Source organism: Raphanus sativus, chromosome 1 (genome assembly GCF_000801105.2).
Source record: "Raphanus sativus cultivar WK10039 chromosome 1, ASM80110v3, whole genome shotgun sequence".
NCBI classification, from domain to species: domain Eukaryota; kingdom Viridiplantae; phylum Streptophyta; class Magnoliopsida; order Brassicales; family Brassicaceae; genus Raphanus; species Raphanus sativus.
Window position 1 is genome coordinate 13,304,579 of NC_079511.1, and position 15,507 is coordinate 13,320,085.

The 15,507-nt window shown below is 31.2% G+C and overlaps 2 protein-coding genes across 3 annotated transcripts; one reads left to right on the plus strand and one right to left on the minus strand.

The window, feature by feature from the left end:
- Positions 1-7,989: 7,989 nt before the first annotated feature.
- On the plus strand, positions 7,990-11,230 carry LOC108846986 (CBL-interacting serine/threonine-protein kinase 23). 2 transcript variants are annotated; one of them, XM_018620478.2, is made up of 15 exons: positions 7,990-8,622; positions 8,698-8,760; positions 8,856-8,927; positions 9,014-9,121; positions 9,219-9,299; positions 9,429-9,482; positions 9,581-9,706; positions 9,810-9,899; positions 10,020-10,139; positions 10,232-10,357; positions 10,439-10,555; positions 10,641-10,697; positions 10,788-10,862; positions 10,978-11,056; positions 11,132-11,230. In XM_018620478.2, the coding sequence occupies exons 1-15, from the start codon at positions 8,302-8,304 to the stop codon at positions 11,167-11,169; spliced, it is 1,527 nt and encodes a 508-aa protein (XP_018475980.2). In that variant the 5' UTR covers positions 7,990-8,301; the 3' UTR covers positions 11,170-11,230. The 2 variants fall into 2 exon arrangements, with proteins under 2 accessions (XP_018475980.2, XP_018476705.2); XM_018621203.2 differs by having other exon boundaries at positions 11,138-11,230.
- A 1,834-nt stretch (positions 11,231-13,064) lies between these two features.
- LOC108851990 (J domain-containing protein required for chloroplast accumulation response 1) lies at positions 13,065-14,965 on the minus strand. Its single transcript, XM_018625476.2, has 5 exons — positions 14,420-14,965; positions 13,784-14,315; positions 13,620-13,709; positions 13,358-13,537; positions 13,065-13,284 (listed from the first exon to the last, which is right to left on the minus strand). Exons 1-5 carry the CDS (start codon positions 14,887-14,889, stop codon positions 13,240-13,242), a joined length of 1,317 nt encoding a protein of 438 aa, XP_018480978.2. The 5' UTR covers positions 14,890-14,965; the 3' UTR covers positions 13,065-13,239.
- Between the last annotated feature and the right edge of the window lie 542 nt (positions 14,966-15,507).

Below are 15,507 nucleotides of genomic sequence, written 5' to 3' on the forward strand. Positions count from 1 at the left end.
GATCGACGGCTCGGACTGCGAGCGGGACGATCGGCGGCTGGCGAGCGGACGGCGGTGACCGGCGGCGGCGGCTGGTCGTCGACGATGGGAGGCGGCGGCGAGGTTCTAGTCGGGCAGGGCTTCGCTTGTTGTCTCTCTTGTGGTGAAACCCTAGGAGTGCTGCCCCTTTTATAAGAAATGGGAGAGTTTTGGGGTAGGGTTTCACTCTCTTGGGCCTGCAGTTCTCGGGTTTTATTTTGGGCCGGGTCCGGGATGTTACAAAAATGTCTTCGAATTTAAAATCAAGAATTTCTGAAGCATTATCATGTACAGTTGATGCATGTAATGTGATCATGTTATCACTTATCATGTAGATTAAACCTATTAAAATAAAATATGTCTTTGAATTTAAAATCAAGAACTTGTGAGACATTTGCCCCTTTTGGGAATCATTATTAGTCTTGAATAGGGAGGGCTCGTAGCTCTTTGATACTGCGAACGGCTTTTCCTCATCATCAAAAGCTCAACTGGACGTTTTTTCAATTAATTATGCTAGATTTAATGTAAGATTCTGTTACGTTTTGTAAGTTTTAGCGGGGATTATTGATTATATTTTAATGGATTTGGAAATCCAGATTAAATCTAGTGTTATTGGTTTCATGATTTTAAAATCTATATTGAAATCATGTATTATTGATTTAATTATTTATAAATTTTAATTCAAATCAAATGTTATTCAATCATATGAATTTATTAATAGATTTGATTTTATAATGGATTTGAATGGATTTGCATGAATTTCTTTGTTGAAAATACAAAGATTCAAATATGAAAGATAATCTCCTGATTTGTAAACATTAATCAAAAAAAAATTGAAAATCTATATATTTTATTTAGATTTATAAATACTACATAGATTTATACTATATGTTTGGATTCACGGAGTCCGATGTTATTCAATCACTGATTTCAAATCAATTATTAATGTTTTATAATCTATTAAATTTTAAAAATTTAAGATAGTTTAAGTTAATAGATTCTAAAATCTCTGCAGTAAACCTTGGATTTTGAATTCATCTATTTGTTGATAGGAATCCATAGGAAATGATTTGAAATCAATTGAAAATACAAAGAATTTTAAAATCCTCACTACAAAAAAAAGATGGTTTAGCATCAGTTATTTTTAATATTTGCATTAGTTATAAATGATACAATATAATTTTGCATCACTTATTTAAATGACTCTGAAAGTGGTGATGCAAATAATTAACATCATTTTATTGAAAATTGATGCAAAAATGCCAAATATTTACATCAGTTGTGATAAGTGATATTAATATGTATCAATTCAAAGAAATGATATTAAGATTTACATCAGTTTTGTAAATGATGTTAGTTTCATATCAATTAAAATAAATGATTTTAATATTATTTACTAATACATTAATATAATTTTCGAAACTAATATAAATTTTTAATTTTAATAATTATTTAATTTTAAACCATCGATTTAATTTATTAATTTATACAATTGGGGTTATTAATTAAATAAGCTCAGTAAATATTTTACTATAAATAAATTTTGAACTTTTTCCATTGACATATAATCTGAAGAACAAGGAGAAAAAAAACAAAAAACAGAACATGAATTCAGAAAACAAAAAGAATTGTTGAACAAATAAAAATATTTTTCTTCTTTGCATTCATCTTGAATTTTTATTGTTGTTGTATTTTAAAAATTGTTGAAGACAGTGTATAATCTTAACATTTTTCCTTTTATGTAAAGTCCAAATTTAAAAAGAGTTATTTTCTCAAATATGTATTTTTTGTCACCAAAAGAATTCTTAGAGAAGAAAATGAACAAAATATGTTTCATTAAAGAATCAAAAGAACATCCACTCCTTGTGTTCTTTTGCTATAGTTTATAATTACGTGTTTCCAAATTTGATTTTTTATAATTTTAAATTTATTTTTCAAAATTATTTATTTTTAAAAAAATCATTTCAAATTTATATTTACTTATTTATTTTAAAAATTTTAAATTCTACCTCATAAACTCCACCCCTTGATTCTAAACTCTAATTTTAGATTTGTTAACCTTAGATATTTACGTATATATTTATCATTTAATAAAACATCTTTTGATCATTTTTGGGGTTCTATTGGTGAACATAAACTAAAATGGTTATCCTAATAAATTTTCTCATTTAAAAATATTTTTATCTTTTGGAAATTTTCACTTTTACCTTTCGTTTGACCATTATTCATGTTTATCTACTCAACTTGGACATTTTCAAAAAATACCTAAGTTAGAGGTTTAACTAATGAGGAAAAGAATTTATACACTTACTTTATACATATTTAAATATAAATAATATTAAAATAAATAATTAAACTAACTTTTTAGAAAATTATAGTTATTATACTTTTTCAAATTCAAATTTTTAAATAAATTTTCTTTTTGAATATTTTTTATTTTTTCAATTTTTTTTGAAACTATATATATATATATTATTGTTAAGTATATATTTATATATTTATTAAAATTTTAAACCCCACCCTTTAAAGCTCACTCTCAAATCCAAATCCAAACCCTATATCTATATTAATTAATTCTAGAGTTATAAGTGTCTATTTATCTTTAAAAAAGGTAAATGTGGTTAAGATAAAAATTTAAATATGTATTAAGAAAGTGGTAGTTTAAGTAATTTTCCTTATCTTTTTCATTTATTAAATGCTTAGACAAAACAAAGATGGATAAAAGGCCTTACTAGTGCAATTGGGGATGTTTGCGAATGCGTATGATTGCAATTTTTATCATTTAAAAATAATTGTACGGTACATTGGTTAGAAATTATTGTTATTAATTGTCACATACATTAGCTGTTAAATAATAAATTAAAAATATTTATATTTTATATAATTATAAAATTATTAAAAAATCATAATATTATAGTAAATTTAAAATTATATTTAAAATTTATACTGTAATTTTTTTAAATTATAGAATATATATATTAGTGTTTCTATTATTTTAGTTAAAAAATTTATTGAAATTTTTTGTACTGTTTTTATTTGAATTTACTTTTATGTAGGGTATGACTGGTTCAAACGCAGCGGTTGCGGTTGCGGGTGCGGAATTTTGTGGATGCGGATGATTGCGCTTTCAAGCATTACTAGAGCTTGACCCGTGCGATCGCACGGGTATTTATTTAATGATTTATGTATATCATATATTTTGCTATTGTATCGTATTATACATTCTTTATTAGATGTATGTTGGAGTAGTTATGTAACTATACAAAAAGATTGGATATACAAATATATTAATATACCGTGCTGAATCAAAATTACATTGACATTTTTCATATTTAAATGTATGATTGAAATGTATTATTAGTATATTATAAGTTTGAATCAATCTAAAAATGAGTTACAAATATTGTAAAAAGCCAACTGGACGGGATATAATTTGATCCGTCTATTTTAACAAAATCATGGCAATAAAATTAATTTTATTTTCAAAACATAAAGCTGATATCACTGGAATATTCTATATTATAAAAAATGATGATAATATTCCAAAAGATTATAATTAGGAAATTTAAAACACAATTGAATCAGCCTAATATATATGCAAAATACTTTATTCGTAAGTCATAGTAATCATTATTTTTTTATATATGGTAATGTATACATATTATAACACCAAAAACGTGGAAGCTAACTTTTAAAACCCAATTACATAGTTTATGTTGTTTTAATAGTTTTTTAATATTTGTTTCAATAATTTTTTGAATATAGATGTATTTTTAAGTTGATTTAATTACATTTGACTAAAAATTATTTAAGGAACACAGATTAATCTAATTAAAAAAGACAAGCATTAAAATAGGACATTCAGATTAATTACATTTAACTCAAATTTATTTAAGGAAAAGACATTAATTTAACTGAAAAAGACAAGTATTAAAATAGGAAATTTAATTTAATTCTCAGTGGCATGAAAATGTAATTAGATTTGAAAACTAAGGGTATTTTTATATGTGTACTTCTGTTTTAATAAAGTAGATATAGTATTTTATATGACTGACATAAAGTTTGAAAATTGTTGCGTTTACGGGATATTTGTGACTGTTTGATTATGAGATATTGTAACGATTTAATAATAAATTAGTAATATAAACATATTATAATATTATAAAAATATAAAAACATACTATTGTGATAAAATATAATAATTATTAATATAATATGATTACTAATATTATGTTTATTTATTTAACTTTTTTAAATTATTTTAAAGTTATAGTTTTAATATATTTTTGAAGATTTATATTAAAACTTTTAAAATAATATTTTTTTTGTTTTATATATGTGTATATCTTTATATATGTATGTATATTAATTTTAAAAAATTCTAATGAATAGCTAGTTTAAAGTTTTTATAAAAAAAATTATGATATTGTTTGTGAATTTAAATTAATATATAAAATGTGTACATGTTTTTATTTACAATATTTCCATTTTAAATTTTAAAATATTTAGAATAAATAATTTTATATTTTTTTATCCACCCGCAACCAGCCGTAACCGTCCGCAAACGCAAACGATAGCTGGAACCAGTTTTAGATTTTAAGAGGTTCGTAGCGGTTTGAAACGATTTATAGCGGTTTATATGATTATTTTGAAACGCTGTCCTCGACCACGAACGCTCACTGGAATCCGGTTTTAATCTAAGAGGTTCATGTCGGGCAAATCTACAACCGTCTCATACCTTTTTTTTTGTAACACAAAGAATTGTTTTTCTTGTAACCGTCTCATACATTAGGGAGAATTTGCGGGATATTCATAAGAAGCAACAAAATAAAGAATATAGCCATAATACAGTATGAATCCATTGAAGTAACAGGTTTCGTCCAAAATTGACGAAAATCACCCTTTAAGCGTGTGCGCGTGTGGAAACAGATGGAATGTGATATCTATATAATAAATTGCGTTGTACTATACAAATACATAGAATAGTCTCTCACTTTTATATAAATGTTGTGAAGTGTATTAGTAAGTAAAACTATATTATAAAAGTTAAATTTATGACAATTACACAAATTATAAACCCTAAACTCTAAACCCTAAACTCAAACCCAAACTCTAAACCCAAACTCAAACTCTAAACCCTAAACTCTAAACACAAACCCAAACCCAAACTCTAAACCCAAACCCAAACCCGAACTCTAAACCTAAATTCTAAATCCAAACTCTAAACCCTAAACCCAAACCCAAACTAAAACTCTAAACCCTAAACCCAAACCCTAAACCCTAAACTCAAACCCAAACTCTAAACCCAAACTCAAACTCTAAACCTTAAACTCTAAACCCAAACACAAACCCAAACCCAAACTCTAAACCCAAACCCAAATCCGAACTCTAAACCCTAAACTCTAAACCCAAACCCAAACCCAAACTCTAAACCCTAAACCCAAACCCAAACCAAAACTCTAAACCGTAAACCCAAACTCTAAACCCTAAACCCAAACCATATATCCTAAATCCAAACTCTAAACTTAAACCATATACCATATACCCTAAACCCAAACCATAATCCTAAAACCTAAACCCAAACTTTTATTCATTACGTGACTATGATATACATATTATGGTATGCAATACTTGACACATCCACAAATTTTGTATATATAAAATTTTCTAATATTTCCTTATATAGAGAGAGATGATGAGTGGCGACGATGTTGAATGACAAAACAGTGTAACTGATAAAATAGTGAGTAAAAAGAACCAGAAAGTAGAGAAGGAGATACAAATTGCAAAAGAAGATAAAAAGAAATGTATCATACTATACTGTAATTTAAAATAGTATGGAATATACAACGGATGATATATTTCATTTAAAATAATATGGCAATATGTTAGTTATACTATATTTCATTTAGAATATTATGGTAATTTGAACGTCCAAAATATGATAATTATATTCTGGCCTTATGCACTACAAGAGACATCATCAATACTCGTGTGACTATACTATTTATTGCTCTCGTATAGTATATGAGATTGAACTTTTACTAACTTTTCAGAAAGTACTTGTATCGTCGTTTTGCCCTTTTTAATCAGATTTGAAAAATATACAGGGGTTTCGATTTGAGATAACACACAGACATATTGGGTTGTTTAGATACACTTATATGTCCACTACAACTACTAATTCAAAAGGCACGGTGGAAAAAAAATAAAGAGATCACGAGTATCGACAGTGGTGGAAGAGAAAACAGGGGTAACCATGGTGGTGGTGAAGAATCATATAATCCATAAAAATGGTGGAAGATCCGATTGTATAGAAAAATGAAATAATTGTCAATGGTGATTGTGGTGATGTTAAAAGCAGAGATGATTAAAGAGAAAGAAATTGAAATGATCAGAGAAGGAATAGACAAAACCATAAACATAAAAGCAGTGTTTTTAAAACCGGACCGGCGAGCGAACCGGAAATTATTTGGGTCACGGGTCATTGTGATTCGACCTGGTTCGACCGGAGTCGATTAGATTAAACTGAATTTATTATTTTATAAATATTATATATATTTTTTTCAAAAAATAGTCATAATGTTTAGAAAACTTTCAAAAATAACAAATTGAAATATGATAAAAATAATTAAAAAAACAATAGTTCAAATCTAAAGTCAATAGGAAAAAAAACATTTAAAGTTTATTCTCTAAATCTTTGTCCTTCTAAATCTTCATCACCTATAAAAATTATATACACATTAGTTACAAAACTCTATTTTGGTTGCAATTTGTGACAAACAAAATAGTATATATGTTAAAAAGGGAGAAAAAAATAATTATTTTATTAACAAAATTTTGATTTTTATACGAACCAGGGTTTCGTCGGTTCGTTGGGTCACTCGGTTCCCGGATTTTTAGCGGTTCAACATGGGTTTTTAACCGGTTCAACTTTAGTTGGGTTTTGACATTAAACCAACCCGGATAGGTGTCCGGTTCGCGGTTGAACCCGGTCCGACCGCCGGTCCGGTCCGGGTTTAACAAAACTGCATAAAAGAGAAGAAGAAATGATGGTGCGCGTGGTGTGAAGGGTAGAAAAACAATTAATACAGAAATCTATCTTATTAAAACAAAGACATTCTGTTGGACCTAACATTTATTTTGTAAGTTTTTAAATTAAATACACTTTTATACTTTATAGTTAAACATACATTAAGTCACTAATATTTCTTTCTTTATACTACTATCCATGTTTCCAAACAATATACTTAATTCTTTATACTACTATCAATGTTTCCAAACAATATATTTTTTATATTACTATCAATGTTTCCAAATAATACAATAATTAATCTTAGTTATTTTATATCTATCATTTTCTCTTTAAAATTTTGTAGAAACGTCATAATTTCATAAATTGCAAAATAGTGAACTTTAAAATTTCGATTATAAGATTACAAATTATGAAACTATTACAATTTAAATCCAATTAGATTACATTTCGGTCATCCATCAGTTCAATCGGTTAGTCTCAGGTTTTAGTGATTTTTTAATATGAATATTTTAAAAACATAAATTGAATTGTCAGATCTCCGGATTAACCGGTATAATCACAATCGGGTTGAATTTTAAAATACTGATTTAAATGCAAAAATATTTTAAATACACACTTTTAAAAATAACCAAAATATTTGTTAAATTATTAGTGAAATTTTTCATCGTAAAATATTACACGCTTCAAAAGCGCGGGTCAAAATCTAGTACATATAATATCATAACCAATAAATTGTAATGGTCATAAACCTGATTTCTTTGGTTGTTATATTTATGTACTCCAATTTCCCCATACATTATGACAAAGAATTTTATAGATTTTGCGGTACCAATTTAGATTTTGAATAAATCAATATTGAGATCTGTTTAATATGGTTATAAAATATTTAAAAATATTTCTGGATTTTAATATAAAATCCTTCCTCCCTCGAATCAGAAAAGCCCCCTCTTTTCCCTTCTGTCTCTCTCGCTCTCGCTCTCGCTCTGGCGCTCGCGCTTTTTCTTGCAGCCGAATCTGCGGTTTTGTTGGAAACTCTTTCCTTTTAAATTCACTTCAAATTCGATAACTTTGAAACTTGTTCGTATTTGATGATGGGTCGTCCGAATTGAATATTCTCCTCCGCACACGAGAATTGAAATTCAATTTCTGGGGATTCAACCGGTCTCCGGTCTACTTTAGGGTTTTTCTTCTTTCTTCTGCAGATCCAATTCAAAGATGAGCGTTGCGAAATCTCAGGTGTGGCAGCCATGCAAGAAGAAGCGATCCTGAGAAAGATCTCTATATCTACAGCATCAGACGAACCAATCTACAAAGAGGTAATAGGCAGAGAGAGAGAGACGATGGCTTCTCGAACAACAACGTCTTCGCGGTCAACTCCTTCTAGATCGACACCTTCTGGGTCTTCTTCTTCAGGAGGGACGCGAGTGGGTAAGTACGAGCTCGGGAAAACTCTAGGGGAAGGAACCTTCGCTAAGGTCAAGTTCGCTAGGAACGTTGACAACGGTGAGAGCTTTGCCATTAAAGTCATTGATAAAGAGAAAGTCTCCAAAACCAAAATGATCTCTCAGGTACAACTCCTCTCTTCCATCTCTTCCTTACTGAAACATGTTTTGACTTTGCTTCTATCTGTTTCTGTTGTTTAGATCAAGCGTGAGATTTCGACAATGAAACTAATCAAGCATCCCAATGTCATCCGTATGTATGAGGTTTTTCCTCTTACTCCCTTCTTTATACATTAATTATGTGTATTATTCTATGTGTTGTTTTGGTAGTTATTGATTCTTTCTTCTACTTGTTGCAGGTGATGGCTAGCAAAACTAAGATCTACTTTGTTTTGGAGTTCGTCACTGGTGGAGAGCTTTTCGATAAAATTGTAAGCTTTCTCTCACTTTCATTGCAAGATGGTTTGGAAATGAGTTAACGATTTAACTCTTATGAAATTTTTCATATGTAAAATAGTCAAGTAATGGGAGGTTGAAGGAAGATGAGGCCAGGAAATACTTTCAGCAGCTTATTAATGCTGTTGACTATTGTCATAGCAGAGGAGTTTATCACAGAGACCTTAAGGTTACCTACCAATCTTAATTTCTTTTGATCTTGTGACTGAATCAATCAAGAGTTGTGGTTCAATTTGTTAAAACCAAGTCGCATCTTCTGGTTCCAGCCAGAGAATTTGCTCTTGGATGCAAGTGGTACTCTGAAAGTGTCTGATTTTGGATTGAGTGCTCTTCCTCAGCAAGTCCGGGTGAGCATCTATCATGTGTTATTTTGACGTTACATGCCATAGCATGATATTACAGCTACTATGGTCTCTCTTAAGGATAAAGTTTTCTATAATCATCAAAAGTTGATTTTTGTGACTCGTCTTCTTTAGGAGGATGGTTTACTTCATACAACATGTGGAACACCCAATTATGTTGCTCCGGAGGTAAATATTTATTGACACACACTCAGGTGTCCTGAAGCTTGACGTCTGATTCTTTCCTGGTCTTTATAGCTATCTATTTTTTTTGTCTCTCTCTATAGGTAATCAACAACAAAGGTTACGATGGAGCAAAGGCTGATTTGTGGTCTTGTGGTGTCATTCTCTTTGTCTTAATGGCTGGCTATTTACCTTTTGAAGATTCCAACTTAACGTCCTTATATAAAAAGGTGCTACGCTTTGCTTTTTTCCTTCGGATTCATTTCGCATGCTATGGTGAAAAGGTTTCAAGTAGAGTAAAGCTATAAGAGTCTTGTGTCTTCATGATTACAGATATTCAAAGCCGAATTTACCTGTCCTCCCTGGTTCTCTGCAAGTGCTAAGAAGCTAATCAAAAGGATTCTCGATCCCAATCCAGCAACGGTATATCTTTCTGACTCCTCTGTTGTTGAAGAGGTTTCTTTTGTTCCATGCCGTTAGAAGAGGCGAGAGTTTCTATTGGTTTGAGTTAGAAGAGACTGATTTTATTTGTATATTGGACAGAGGATTACATTTGCTGAAGTCATTGAAAATGAATGGTTTAAAAAAGGGTATAAAGCACCCAAATTCGAAAATGCCAACGTCAGCCTTGATGATGTTGATGCTATTTTTGATGATCTAGGGGTAAGTAAAGGCTTATGTTCTTATTTGAGTTATCAAATTTATTTTTTAATTAACTTTGGATGATTGATTAGCTTGTTTTCGTTGGTCAATAGGAGTCTAAGAACCTCGTTGTGGAGAGGCGAGCAGAAGGACCTAAAACACCAGTAACTATGAATGCTTTTGAGCTCATCTCAACATCACAGGGTCTCAATCTCGGTTCGCTTTTCGAAAAGCAAACGGTACAGATTTCTACTAATTAAAGCCTTTGTTTTTATTGTGGAAGTTGTCATTCTTAGTGATTAGCATCTTTTGGTTTTCAGGGGCTTGTTAAACGAAAAACTCAATTTACTTCCAAATGTCCGGCTAATGACATAGTCACCAAAATTGAGGCAGCAGCAGCACCTATGGGCTTTGATGTCAAGAAAAATAACTACAAGGTTTAGATTCACCGACGTGCTAAATTGTATTTATTTCATTAGGTACTTGTGATTGTACCCTTATACTATTTCTGAACTCATCCAGATGAAGCTTATAGGAGAAAAGTCAGGGCGCAAGGGCCAGTTAGCAGTCACAACTGAGGTTCGTTTTCTTAGTGACCAGTGATTTGATCACCCTTTTGTATGATGTCCGAAACTTGATTTTTAAAGTGAATTTGACATCTATGTTCAGGTTTTTCAAGTTGCTCCATCGCTTTATATGGTTGAAATGCGAAAATCAGGGGGTGACACCTTGGAGTTCCACAAGGTATGCATATTGCAAGGCTTGAGTTGCATCTTATGTTCTTAATCTCGTGGGTTTGGTTCTGAACTAGTTGGTAATCTTCTGCTTATTTTGCTTCCTTTTCTTTGTATTGTTTTAGTTTTACAAGAACCTTACCACGGGTCTTAAAGACATTGTTTGGAAAACAATCGACGAAGAGAAAGAGGAAGGAACCGAAGGTAAGCGCATCTATCTTCATTAACATAAAGCCTCCAAAGTAGATGAAACAACAGCACAAATCCTGTTTCTTTTAGTTTCAGGTGGTACTAATGGTGCCGTGGCTGCTTCTTGATACCAGACAATTGTGAAACAGTTTGTGTTTGATTTTAATATAAGATTTTGTTCGTTATAAATTGCTATGGGTTTTGCGAGTGGTTTTGAAGTTATACAAAAGGAAGTATGAAAAAGTGGACCAAAGATGAAAGTTTGAAACTCTATATTATATTTAGGGTGGGTGGGGAGGATTCTGATTAAATCATTTCTTTGTTTGATTCCATGGAATGTTGTTAATAGCATATACTTTTGTCTGAAACTGCCTACGAGCCAATCACTGTACAAGTAGATCACATCTTGATGACCCACAAGGCCCACTAAGTATACAATATTTACATATTATAAACAATAGAACCTAACTAATATACTTTTATCAGTTTCGGAATAAATGCATTTTATTGCTAGCGTGTTGGACTGGTCCCCAAATTACCTAATCCAAGTTTAGAATGTTGTTCGATTAAGATTATAGTTAACATATTACCTAATCCAAATTTATCCGACTACCATATAAATTATCTGAAACGAAATATAACCTCGAACTTTTCACATAACTATGATTTTGCTTCAATGAGACTCGGAGTGTTATAGACATTCCCTAACTTTTTTACTTCACCGCATATATCAAATACGATCTTGCTGTTAAAAAAAAAAATCAAATACGATCTTGCGACAGATTAATACCTTTCACAAAAATGTTATTCTTCGCGGTAAGAATATACGACGCAAAATACACAAAAACCACCATCTACCAAGCAGATACCAAAAGAAACAATATTAGAAAGTAATACAATGCAAACTAGGAAATAAAAACATGAAAGCTTTATCAAAAAAAAAAAACATGAAAGCAAGAAGAAGAATAAGGGAAAAAAAGTCTTTGTTATTCAGTCTGAGGATATGCAAACTACTATACTCCCTATATTTTAGTCTAGTTGTCGTTGTACAAAAAAAAATTTGTTTCAAAATAAGTGTGTTATAATTTTAATGTAAAATCTATTAATAAAATTCTTTAGTTTATTTTTTATTGATTAAAACATTGTTAGATATATAAGTAATTGTGTTTTTGTTTTGAAAATATACAAAATCACATATTTTTTAATATGTGTATAAACTAGAACGACAATTAAAATGAAACGGAGAGACTATAAGTTATTGAATAAGTAATACCGATTAATGTATCCACGCTACCTAGACACATTCAAACATGCATATAATCTTAAGGAAACTAAAGTTTTACATAGATTTCAAGATCAACTATATTGAACGATTAAGATTTATACCAAAACACTTATGAAGAAGACTTATAAAAAAAACTAGTTAGTATAGCTCTCTACTGTAGTCACTAGACACTAGACAATCTGGCAATAGGCTGGGATGCGCCTCTAAGATTAGATGGTAACATAACTAATGGTTTTTAGCGTGTGTATCCTATATCAAATCCTAACGAACAAATGAAAAACAAGAAGAATATTGTGAATATTGAAAACAAAAGTTTTGTATAAATTCGACATAAGATAACTTTCATGATTGACTTTCATTATCTAGTTTATTTTTCAATTGGTTGTGGCAAAATACTTTCATGATTGTCTTTTGCCCAAAATTTATTAATAACATTAACATTATCTAGATTTATGCACACAAATTAAGAAAATATTTAATTTTGTATATTTTCAATAAATAATGATCTTTTTTCAATAGATAGTGATATTTTTTATTTTAAAAATATATAAAATTAAATATTTTTTTAATATGTGTGCATAAATCTAAACGACAATTAAAATAAAATTGAAAGAATATTAAAAAACAAAAATAACATCATTTGTTCTTTTTTTTCTTATCCAGGTTCTATTCGTTTTCGCGCATTAATTTGTTCTTTAATATAGTTTCCGAACATTTTGTTGTATATAAGAACAACTCTAAGAACATTGACGATGGTAGACACAAATGCACCACATGGGAATGTTCACAACTTTCACAATCATTAAAAGAAACAAATTCTCCTATCTTTTTCATCTTCTTATTCTTCCTTTGACATTATAAACGGTTTTGAACACTTCTGGTTTACTACAAACCAGAAAATGCGACTTCCGGTTTAGCTTGAGAGTCCTTCATTTGTTAAGTACACAGCCCATGCTTCCTACAATTTCCAAAATGTCAGAACCAGAACATGAACCAAAGCTTACAGGTTGAATCAATTTCGGTTTAAGTACCTGAAGAATAGAGAATACTCTGCTGGCGACAGACTTCTGAAGGGGTGAAGTTCCTCCTCTCTGTTGAAGTTTATCTGGATGTAAACAAAGCCGAGCTTTTTGGTAAGCTTTCTTTACTTGTGACCTATCTCGAAGATTTGCCAAAGGTATCGCTTGCCAGTTGCTATTTGACCATAGAACCTGAATAAAAAATCGCGTTTTGGTCAGAATCAGTATCCGGTTTACCTGGTCTGAGACAAAGTAAAACCAATTCTAAACTTACATGGTGTAAAGTTGAGAGGAGGAGTCTAATGTTGGTTTCTTTTCCAGTTAACCAGATTCTTATCTCTTCATCTTTCATCTCCATCTCCATCTGCAATTCATTTGACTGTCACATCAGATTCTTTTTTTTTCATTATGAAATGATAAATTTTAAATTACACAAACCTCTTCTTCTGATTTGGCTTCTTCTTCGCTCCTTGTTGAATCAATAAAGTCTTCTCGTGTTTGCTTTGTTTCTGGACGTTGAGACCTCTCTCTAGCCCATGCTATTGCTTCATCCATGTCGTTCGAATCCGAGTTCCCTCTTCCTACACTTCCTCCGCCTCTGTAACGATCAAACCGGTCTGAGTTGATTTCAATCACGTAAGAGCTCATCTCATCTTCATCTTCTTCTTCTTCTTGTTCTACTTTACAGTCTCTGGTGGTTCTCTGTTTTTCCTCTGCTTCATCTAAAGAAGAAACAGGGGAAGATGCCGGAGAGCTCGGTCCGAAATCATCCATCTTCCTGAAGGAATTCGGATCCAAGCTCATGGTTTCCGGCGAGGATCTCCGAGACCCGCCGAAGTGTGGTTTTTGGTAGTAAAAATCGGATTTTTCCGGTGTGTTATCGTTGTCGGAAGATGATGTCGGAAACACCGGGAAACTCTGTTTCTTCATTTCTTCCCGCTTATTACTTCTCGACGGGACGTTCAACGGTCTACAAAGAAAAAAAAAACAGAGCATGTCAATTACGAAATTAACCTTAGAAATTGGCTTCTGCTTTAAATAATATTGAGGGTATAATAGTAAATCTCAACTCACCTGAGTCTAGAAGTAAAAGAAGATATTCCGGAATCTTCGCCGGAAGTCCTCGCCGCCGGTGGCGGATAATGAGGACTGACCTCCTCCAAAGTGAGCGTCGACCTCGGTTTCGGTACCGGTCTCTGCTTCTTAGATCCCTCCTTTGCCTTCCCATCGAACACGCCGCCGTAAAATCCATCTCCACCGGACGGGATCCTAAACGCCGGTAAGTTTCTGCCGTGAGATTTAGATGAGGGAAGGGTGCCACCGGAAAACATACCAGCTGGTCGGAAAATCTCGTCGTAGAAAGAGTGGGAGCGGGAAAAGTCGCAGGAGAGTTTCCTAGTGAGGACGCTGCGCGGCGGTCCACCGAAAACGTCTGCGAAGTCTTCAGCGTTGATCCGAGGCTTTCGAGCGTCCATGGATCTCCGAGCAATGGAGAAGAATGGATCAACGTTCAAACCCATCTTCATACGCAATGACTCGTCCATTTCGCCGCTGAGATCTTTTTTCTTCTTCTCCGGTTACTTAAAATTCTTAAAAGAAAAGTAAAGGAATGTGTTGTGAATGTACACTAACGTACATATATATAGTATACTCAACGAAAAAAAAGATTTTATTTATTTATTTATTTATTTATTTATTTATTTTCATGTGTGAAATTTATCTGTGTTTTTTTTTTTTGAAAAAGTGAATTTATCTGTTTTCAACTCTTATTCTACTTTATTATGATATATACGAGCTAAATTTAAATTTGATAAAATTTAGGGAAATCCGTGAATATATAAGGATAATATATTTAATATTTTATGGTTGATCCCAAACAAAGTATTTTATATGACTATTTTACCATTTTATATGACTATTTTACCAAAAAGGTATTTTATATGACTAATTCTATTTTATATAGGTATGTTAGATAATCACTGTTTCTCCTTTTGTTCAAGAGTTTAATACCGTTTTCTCATTAGTTCGACAATAACACTGTTTTTTTTTGTGACATCAACAACAATAACACTGTTCTCAATCATAATTCATAACTATGCATACATTATGATTTAAATGGTGTCTGTAAATATGTAAAGGAGAGTGATTTAATGCATAGTTAT